This window comes from Rhipicephalus sanguineus, chromosome 10 (genome assembly GCF_013339695.2).
Source record: "Rhipicephalus sanguineus isolate Rsan-2018 chromosome 10, BIME_Rsan_1.4, whole genome shotgun sequence".
Lineage (NCBI taxonomy): Eukaryota > Metazoa > Arthropoda > Arachnida > Ixodida > Ixodidae > Rhipicephalus > Rhipicephalus sanguineus.
The window spans coordinates 143861114-143871437 of NC_051185.1; the positions used below are offsets into that span (position 1 = coordinate 143861114).

The 10324-nt window shown below is 42.2% G+C and overlaps 1 protein-coding gene across 1 annotated transcript; it reads left to right on the plus strand.

The window, feature by feature from the left end:
- The first annotated feature begins 6411 nt into the window (after positions 1 to 6411).
- On the plus strand, positions 6412 to 9477 carry LOC125760319 (Krueppel-like factor 16). Its single transcript, XM_049420212.1, has 2 exons — positions 6412 to 6430; positions 9047 to 9477. The coding sequence occupies exons 1-2, from the start codon at positions 6412 to 6414 to the stop codon at positions 9475 to 9477; spliced, it is 450 nt and encodes a 149-aa protein (XP_049276169.1).
- The last annotated feature ends 847 nt before the right edge of the window (positions 9478 to 10324 follow it).

The following is a 10324-nucleotide window of genomic DNA, read 5'->3' on the forward strand; positions in this document are numbered from 1 at the left end:
AACATAAACATTATGTCATCATGGCGACCATATCGAGTCGACGTCTGTGTTGATTTGACTGCGTTGTTCTTGCCTCGCCGCTTACAACAGAGTTTTCCCCTGCGTGTGCCTGCGTGCGCGGCAAGCCTCTTCTGACCTGACGTTATTCGTCTAATTATTTATCTCCGAAGAAAAAGCTGGCTGCAGCGAGTGCATATCGTTGCCTTCCGACAAGTGGTTGCTTGATCCTCGCATTCCCGACGAAGTGTGTTTCTTCGGCAAACCTTCGAGTACTACAGTGCGAGCCTGACTTACTACCCGAGTTCACTATGAGTGCGCCGTTTTTATTGTTTCGCTGTCTTTCGAGGCCAGTGGAAGTAGGCGCGTTTACCACCTGCACCGCTTTGGCCCTGGACTCAGCGGCACGCAAGTATACACCGGCGTTTAGCTTTTGCGACGACTCTTCCTTCCGTCGCGTTAAGCATGCGTCCCGAGCTGCCCTCTGCGGCATTTGCGGTTCATTTCCTCCGAAAAGTTTAGTTTCTAGACTTGTATAACGGCGCATTTGACTGCGTTAGAGTGCTTTGTTTAGTTTTGCTGTAAGCCACAGCAGACCGCGCGCCGGGCGCTTTTTTTTTTTTTTTTCGTCTCATTTCGTGCTGTATTTGAAAACGAAGTAATCAGGAGCTTACAACGTGCACCTGCCCTGTCCCATTACCGCGGCAGTCGCTTTAGGCTTGTATGCGTGCATTTTGAAAAGAGCGCCTATCGTGCGTTGCTAGTAGCGCGTCGTGGTCGCGTCGTTGCTTTGGCCATTGCTTTGGCACGAATGCCAGACTGGGAATTAACGTTGCTTCCTGCTGACGCCCCCGTCTCAGTGCTTTACGCCAATGTTATCATATAAAGAACCTAAACAATCGTAACCTAGCAGTTTGCGTTTCAACGTAGCTAAAGTTACCCGCATTTCAAGTTCAGCCTTCATTTGAACCCCGTGTTTACAATAACGTCAAATAAATCCTGCATGACAGCTGATTGACGGATTTTAGTAACGCTACGTTTGCGTAATTTAATGTAGGTATTGCCCAATACCAAAGGAACCACGTCTAGCATGAATATTAGTTTATGGCTTTCGGGTCTGCACGTCATAATAGCAGTGCCCGCACTATTTGCCCGAATTTAATATGAATTTGATTCATTTGCCACAACTTTTCATTCTGCCTGCAACTGCCTCTTCTGTTTACTGCCCTAAAGCTGTAAACTGAAACAATGTTTGTCGGGAAGTAGGGCCTTTGCATAACCTAGCATGCTGACGCACATTGCTTGCTTTTATTTTTACAACCCGACTGACTTTTGCTTTGTTTTGTGGTGCCTAACGAGCCTTGAGCACATGCCGAAGTGCCTTGTTGAATCCACTGAGCTAAAGCATCAGGGCAAGACTGAACAAACAGACATTTTGGCATCTGATATAATCAAAAGTTTCGAAACACTGTTCTGCATCATTTTGGATGCTGACTGAATGTTGTTTGCAGGTTTAGATGGCTGTTAGAAAGAGCTGCTACCTGAGACCATCTCAATTTCATGGAATGTGTCGTACATCTTGCCACTGCTCTAAGCCATAAGTGGAATAATAAGTATGCCCAATTGCTTTTTGTAACAGAGCCTAACTGAAATGCCTTTGCAGCTTTGGCATGATGCTCTCTCCATGACAAATACGATGATTACAAAGCAGTTTCTCCTGTGACTGACTGACTTGAGGTGTCCCACACCTTTTATCATTTCTGTCTGACCTAAGCATAAATGTCCAGCTGAACATTTTTTTTATCTGTAGTGAGGTCTACTGTAGTGTTTTTGTTTGCTCTTGGTGTGTTGATGCATTTTATGTTGCTTTAATGACTGTTTTTCAATCCCTGTATATGTGCAACATTATTCACTCAGAGAGACTTGTCACAGTAGTTTCTGAACATATTTAACATCTTTTGAAGTTACACTGTAGCCTTAGCATAAAAGTTATATAATACAAGTTTTTAGTACAATTTGTTGCTGGGCTACTTGGTACATGTTGCTCTGAGTAAATAAAGCACATCACAACAGAAGAAGCGGGCAGAAAAACGTGGTGGCGGTCCTTTTGACGCTTGCTCTAAGTTGCAGGCCCTCTCTACTTAGGCAAGAAGTAACGGTAGTTTTAATTTCTAGCCAAACAGTTGAAGCACAGTGCAGTTTGTGCGATGATTGGGAAGTTGCACTGTGCAAATTTAAGTGGGTGTGTTTTTTCTATGAGTCACAAAAACTGAGAGAAATACTGTGTGTCTTATAAGGAGAACAAGATTGAACGTTATGCTGCATTCATAAATTACCTTTTTTTTCAATAACGAACGTTATTTATGCTACGAGCAGAGTAAACGAAAAAAGGGATCTAAGTTTTAAGTGTGGCTGCTCATGGCTTTAGCCGCCGTCCGCTTGTGACTTGGACTGTAGTCAAAAGCGTCGGCCTAAACGAAGACTCTCCGAGTAGTGAATTCAAACTGATTTTTCTGAATGAAAGGAGCCATTGAGCTTTCAGGAATGCTTTGAAAACTGTGACAGGCATTACAGTTTGTGGACGCCATTGCCTAAGCACCTTTTTCAGCGAGGGCAACTTTGTCCCTTAATACGGTACGATTAATGAACATTTCTGCATCAAATGATTGCAGATCAGTGCCCTGAAAAAATTCCCGTGCTAAGCCAAGTTTACGGTGCGTGTGACTCTTGGTTAGTAGTGACGTGGAACCCTCTTTCGATTTGAGCCAAGGAAAGTCTGCCTGAAACAGTATGTTCAGCCATAGCCTTCTATATTTTTTAATGCCTGCCCTGTCACTTCAGAATTTATAGCACATCTCCAGTCAATTTATGCACGGTAAACTTTAGCCTAGTGCTGCATGATGGGCACTAAAAAATAGTTGTGACCCTAATTGTGGCCCGATAACTTAGCCCAGTTATTTGGAAAGTGATGCCCTGTCAGTTTTGGTTTCACGGGGCTGTCATTGAAACTAAGTAAATGGTGGCTGTAATTTAGGTGTGGCCTGAGCAGTTGGAGGAACCATGGGCAGGGATGGTTAAAAGTGGAAGCAAAGAGAAGTTGCCTTACCCTTGAAGTAAGAGTTACCCTTTCAGCACCACCAAGTGCCAAGTGAAGGAGTGCCCTTCAGCCTCAATGCAAATGTAAAATTATGCTCGGTGCCACTCCCTTTTAGTCGGTATGTATGATAGTCTTAGCTCCTCATAGTCACCAACACTCTGTCTACGTTAGTGCATAGTGCATCCTCTTCTTTCGAAATTAGCAAAAAATGCAGTGTCGTGATGTGAGCGCACCTTTTATTAGCGTGGCGTGCTTTTCTGTATTTGCAGCTTGCAAGCTTCGATACAAGTTGACATGAAAAAGTGGACACTGCATGTACTGCGTACATGTGTTCAGAGTTGCCTAATTTGTTCGTCGACATTTCTGCATCCGTGCTCGTGCCGCCAGACTTTGCCTCATGTGGACATTGTGATCTGCTGTGTGGACATCCTAGAGTGTCAGCTTTGTGATACTGCACAAGGGCTTTTCACGACTGAGCTCAACCTTTCTTGAGCAAATTCACCCTCTGGTTTGCTATGAAACAAAGTTTTGCAAGCTGGCTTGCATTTATGCAATTTACATAGCAGTAAGGCATCGCATTACTGCACCTTCTCTCACATGTGGGGTGCTATTTTTCGGCTGCTGATGTGAGCCGTCAGAGAAGCCTCTACTCTTCTTCACATTGTTTTTTATGTATATAAAAAACTGTGCGGAAGTGAATTGGTCATTTGTTGTAATGGGAAAAGCTTCGTTAATGGTTGGGGCACTGTGATGTTTTGCATAGGCACCTTACTTGCGATCGAGCCATACCGGGATATATTTTATCACTTACATTTAACATGTTCTGGAGACTTGTGAACTTAACGTTAATCACAAAAAAAAAGTGCACCAGCTGGGCTGAGTCATGTTGCTTTTGGGACACCAGTATTGTTGCCGTAACATTTCATTATACCAAAGATAAAGCTGGTAAAATTACCTTTGTGCCAACATCTAGTGCTCAGTTTACATGCCACTGGTCCGAATATAATTGATTAATAAAAGTGCCTGGGTGTGAATGAGTTATCATATATCAGAGCAGCCAAGTTGGTTTATTGTAGTGCTGTGTTGCACGCATCTTGGTATTTGAGAACCAGCAATTACAGAGACGCAATCTTGTCGTTATGCTGCCATGTATAAAATGTGTTGACAGTCACATTTGTCATGTGTAATTTGTCAGTTTCTTTTTGTCATTGCTCAATGACCTTAGCTTCTTCTGCTAGCTTCCCTTCTCACAGTTTACATGCCACTAAATATTTGCAGAATGAAGTGGAAGGCAAAATGAATAGAGAAGTGCGGCTCATTTTGCGGAGCTTTGCTTCACATTTTTTTATTGAATAGGGATGTCTCTGATGATGAGGTGATCTTGAGTTCGCCATCCTTGTGCATGATCTTGTATAGGTTCTACAAATGAGCGAACACTTTTGCCATATGTGAATGGTCAAGGCGCATACGAAAATAGCGAATGAGGGACCTGCGTGCAAGCCTTGGCAAATCATGTGTGGCAAAAATGTTCATTGGTTTATAGATCAGGCACATGATTGAGTCTTTGGATAGTTGGTAGGGTACTGTAGCATGGCTTCACTTCTGTGGCAGTTCACTTCATTGATCTTTATTCTACTGTTTCACTCTGTCATTCAGTTGGTATGCTGGCATGCCGTTCGAAAGGTCCTGCACTGTGGCTTTAGCTGCAAAGGGCACCATAACCGGAGGTCTTGAGTTAACTTTTCAGTGAACACTGATGTGGAGGACATGAAAATTTTTCTCATAAAAACATGACCCATGTTAATGTGCAACTGTGTGTAACTAATCATGTAAATGCTACATGGTTAGTAAACAGCCTGCTCCTAAAGTTAATGGTACTCGTGACGCCAATGTTCAGAAGGACAGCTTCCATCTGCAGCCACTGTCTCGATTGGCACTGGCCGACTGTGGTTAGGTCTTGTACACATACATAGATGCCCAAAAATGTGGACATGGGAATAGTCTTCGAGGCAGCATGATCTTGTAGTTCAGTGGATATCTAATGCAGATGTAGGTGTGGCTGTCACAGTCTGCAGGTTTTTTTTTTTCCTTCGGTTTCATTTCATTTATCTTGTCATTTCTACATTTTAATTCTTCAAATAATTTTTCCTATGCTCTCATTGGCTTCATTATTCTTGTCGCTTGGCTCTCACCTGCAGCCACTGAGCATCTAAAATAGAAAAAAAAATGGTAGTTTGATGCACATTGGTTCATCTTAGCGACTTGTAGTGGGTGCTCCAAGTTGCTTATGCTGGCATTGTAGTGTCGGGACAAGGCTGAAGCCATTTATCTTGTACCTGAGCATATTGTGGGTTCCATGTTTACTCCACATTTTATGAGCTTTGTCTGGATTCAGGCTATAATTGACTCAGAAGTAGCTTTCTTTTTTCCTTTTTCTGGCACTTTGTACCAACTATCATTGCCATCTGGGTTTCAGTTGAAAGGGCACACCCCCTTTTCACTTTTCCGCTACAGCACTGATAATTTCACCTATTGGTTGGCTCAAAATCAATTGGTAAAAAAAGTAGTGGGTGTTTTTCTATTGACTACTTGAGCATGTGCGAGAAGATTGCTTTCTAATTGATACAGCTTTACAAAAAATGTGCGGCAATAGAAAATTGTGGCATCATGCAATGGAAGTGAAATGGTTCATATCTGATCAAAAACTTGATCTACTCAAGAAGTGATCACATTTTCGTAATCATGGTTCAAGAAAACTTCAAAATTTCAGGTTTGGGTGATATTTTTTTTTTTGACAGTATGAACATGTTCTAATACCACCTTCCCTTGTTGCATTTCTTGTAGCTTTATCAGACACTAGTTGAACGCAGACTTGCAAATATTTTTACATGTTCAGGGAAAAGTTTCTGGACTGCTACATTGTTTGATGGCTTGTTGAAGTTGACAAATTGAAAGCAAGGTTGCACAATTTGCAGTCGCTGTCATGAGAATTTGGACCTGCTGTTCAGCTATTATTTCTGCCAGGTCTGTGATGTGAAATTAAACGATTCCTGGTTGCTATATTCTACGAGTGATACTTGAACCTTCTTTCTATCTTTTGCTCCTTCTCTGTGCCCTGGCCATGTTATGTTACTGACTACTCAACTGTTATGCTTCCACTAAATTCGAAAGTAAGACTAAACCTTAAGCTGTCTTGATAAAATGGTGCTCTTCATTCTGATTATTCAGAAGTTGCCTTGCTCCTTTGCTTATTCATAGAAAGTTTTAATGTTTAAAAACAGCAGTATTTTTTGCAATGATTGTTTATATTTCTTTTGATGATAGTGGTCAAGCAAGGTATGTCTGAAGCTGCCAGTGTTTCGACAAAACGGTGTGTCTAATGAACTCAAGACCACTTACTTACCCACTCCTGTTTTCAAGTGGCAATGATCTAGATTTAGGTGTACATTTGGTTATCAAACCTAATCCAAAGCTCTTTGATATAGGAGGGTACCCTCACACTCTGACCGAAGTCATGGCTCGTAAGATCCAGGATTTTATGTTGATAAATTTTAGGTAAAAATAAGTTGTTGAAAATCTGGCCTGGGATCTACCTTGTTTGACCACCAATTGATCACTGCAAAGTGTCTATTTTCCTGTGAGCCGTTGTCTTGTTCGAATACATTGCCTCGATGTTTCGTGCATACCCTAGCGTCTCGCATGTTTTCTGATGTTAAACAGCTCTGGGTGCATTGTGACTTCTTGGAAGTTAGGAGTGCATAAAGATGTGCATGGGGTACCCAAAAACATTGGTGTACGTAGTTGTATTTGACATGAGCTAGCGCATAGTAGGTGTTTCCCATGCAACCAACACATTAGTGATGTTTATGCTCCTGTACATTTGTAGTGCCGTTCATCAACTGCAGCTGCTCATAATTTTCTATTTTGTGTATAGACTTCTAGAGGTTCAAAAGTGCAGCATGTTTGCCCATGTATTGTTCATTATGATGTTTCTAGTTTTTCTTTTTATCTATAATTTTATAGTGGCTTCTTGAAATTTCTATTGTGATCCTCTGAATTGCAGCATAGGCTGTAAGCATTTTCGTACGAGAAGCATTTAAAAAATACTCAGTGTTTATGGCTGCGCTGATTTGTTTGTCAGCCCATGTCACTAGTTCAAATATTTAGCATGCCTTGCTTGACGAGCCAGGGACGTAAAATTGTTGAGCGTTTTAAATGGATTCTTACGAATCCAAAAATGTGCTTTAGAGAAATTTGAGCTAGAAATTGGTGGTAACTGCAAAAGCTCGTTTTGTAATGTTGCCAAAGTAAAAATGTTGGGGTCAGTGCATGTTTACATCAACCTTAGGTATGCTGAATGTACTTGTGGACAACTTTCAGTGCGAGTGAAGCCAAAGCTGTGGGAAAGGAGCCCCCTAAACACACATGGGATTACGTAGTAATTCCTAGTTGGTTCAGGCTGCTTTCATTTATGTGACTGCCGGCACTGCTAGGACAAGAAAACCTCTAGTAAAAAATTTTCTAAAATTGGCAGGACAAATAGAACTGTGCACATGTGCTAGACCAAGCACTGTATATTTCTATTAAAGATATGGAGCTTATCATAAGTGCTTGTTTTATACTTTCTTCTACTGTGGGAAAGTTTTATGCCCAATTTTTTAAATGCGTAAGCAATTCTACGTCAGCTACATGAGAAAACTGTGTGGCCGTCCATCCATTCCTCTGTCATGGAAGGCAGTCATCGCTATAAAGAAATTAGTGCATAAAATAAAAAATAAATTTTCTTGGGGGCACTCTGTTTTGTACCCAAGCCCCCACGTTCCAAAGGCAAGTGTCTTAACCACTGGGTGAAGTGCCCAAGCTTGCATAATGTGAATATATCCGAACTGTAATGCATTGTATACCTGTGGTGCAAAGCAAGTGCAAAAGAACAACACTTTCTGTGAAGGCTTCATTGCCTTTCAAGGTAGTGGAATAAAAGTCTCTCTAGGACAAGACGTAAAGCTGACATTGAAAATTGTACACATCGGGAAGGTTTGAGACAGTGAGAAAATTTAATGCCAGTCTCTTGCTTTGATGGGGGCGGGATGCGCCTGCCATGGGGCTGTTCCAGACCCTGAGAAATGCTAGAAAGATGATGAGACACAATGCTGATGCTGGCTGAAAACAACATTCTGTGGAAGGCGGCCACATGCAATAAAATTCTACGCTTACGCATCAGTTAGACAATTCCTGAAGGAGATCCTGCATGAATTTTTTCTTTTGTTTTCCTATGGCTTTGACGATTTACTAGTAAAAATCGAGCCCCATGGTGTTTTCAGTTAACGTTCTCAGCTGGCATGCAAAAACACAAATTTGTGATTAATCTTGAATAGGCAAAAAATAAGCATTTAAAAAAAGAACTTCAGTTCAGGTTCACCTGGTGCACATGCTGTTTCTCATGCAAAATGCAAATAACAATTATTTTTTTAAACGCCATGTTAACTATATCAAGTTCAGCCTTTTTTACCCTAAAAACAGTGAGGATATTTAGTAGTAGCCATAGTTTCTGGAATGCTGCAACAGGCTTCTGTACCGTAGCTTTGAATGTGCTTCCCTGGAAAATTGTACATGAATTCGGGAGGCGTCGCGTATAATCTCTACGCTAATCCTTTGTGTAGAACATCCATATAGCATGAAAATACAGTGTTGTCAGGTCTGCTGTTGCTTTATTTCCTTCTCTAGTACACAATATCAATAGATTCTATTACAACATTACCTTGGCCATTGACCTGATTTTGCAGTTTCGAGTGGCTTTTTTTTTTTTCGACTATAGTTAAAAGTAAACAACATTGAACCATTCCTTTTAGAATTATGTTCGAAAGCTGAAGTGGTAAATCATTCACACAGTGCTGAGTTGACAAAGACGAGTTCATGCAAAGGCCTGTTGCGTTTCTCGTGCTTTCCTTGCAGACGGCAGTGAGCCACCATGCCTTCAGTCCTTGAAGGAAATGACCTTCAGTCTACCGACGTCACGGTACACAACCACCTACATACGCAGCCGCATGGCGACGCCAGCCGTCCGCGGCCCGGACATGTTGAGGCGTATCAACAGCCCCTTCAGGCGCGAGCTGCAGCGCATCAGGTCAGCAGTTCGCTACGGCCCTGCACCGGTGACATCTGGCGGAGGAGTGGTTGTGCCGGAGCGGAATGTGGCTGCCTCCATCTTGAAGCCGTTCCATTGCCACCTGTGTCCAAAGAGGTTTGCCCGCAAGCACGTACTCGAGAACCACATCCGTACGCACACAGGCGAGCGGCCATTCCAATGTCCATCCTGTCTGAAGGACTTTGCGCGCAAGGACTACCTGAACTACCACGTGCGGACATGCCGATTGAGGCATTAACAAATTGTGCCGGTGGGGCATTGCACACTAGATTGTCTGCAGCAAGCCTTGACACAAACGGTGCAGTACACACCGTAACCTTCGTACAGTGGGCGTAGCGGAAAATACTATTAGAAAATTCCACGAGCCTACCTCCGTGTAAAGAGAGAAGCTTTAAATTAAGCGTGGTGGCAAAATGAATGGTACTGCATATGGCCTTGCAGATTTTGTGGAATCTAATTTTTAAAGTCTGTGTTTAACATGCCGAATTGGTGAACCCGCCCTAAGCATCGACGTTGGACATAGACCGAGAGATTGGCGACTCCCATCATGATCCGAATTTGACATTCACGTGTTAGGTGCATGTGGGAGAGCCCCTCTCCAGGAGTCCCGGTTGCTGGCCACCTTTGTGAACAGTCATTGAACTGTTTCAGCACAGTTTTTTGCTTTTATTGAAGGATAATTCGGTGAATGAGGATAACCCCGTGCAAATAGTATATATTGTCAGCACACTCATTACAACTTAAGGCTGGTGAAAAGCGAGTACTATAATAGGCATGTATAAGGTGGACTAAAACCTGCTGCATTGTTGGTTTGAAATGTGTAGGTGATGACGTGTATTTCATATGGATCGGGTGTGCATAGGTCGTAGCCTTCCTAGAAAGCAGGGTGCCACTCGAGTTGTGTTTCTTGGACTTCGCTTCCAATGAAAGCTGTGGAGTCTGAAATGATCTAAGGCTTTCAGCTTGTATACGTACTTTCCTATTTACAATAAACTAAATATATATAGTTTACACTGATTAAGAGTCTTGAAATACTTTTGTAGCACATCTAGTACAAAAGTGACTACAAGGTTGTACAGGGTACT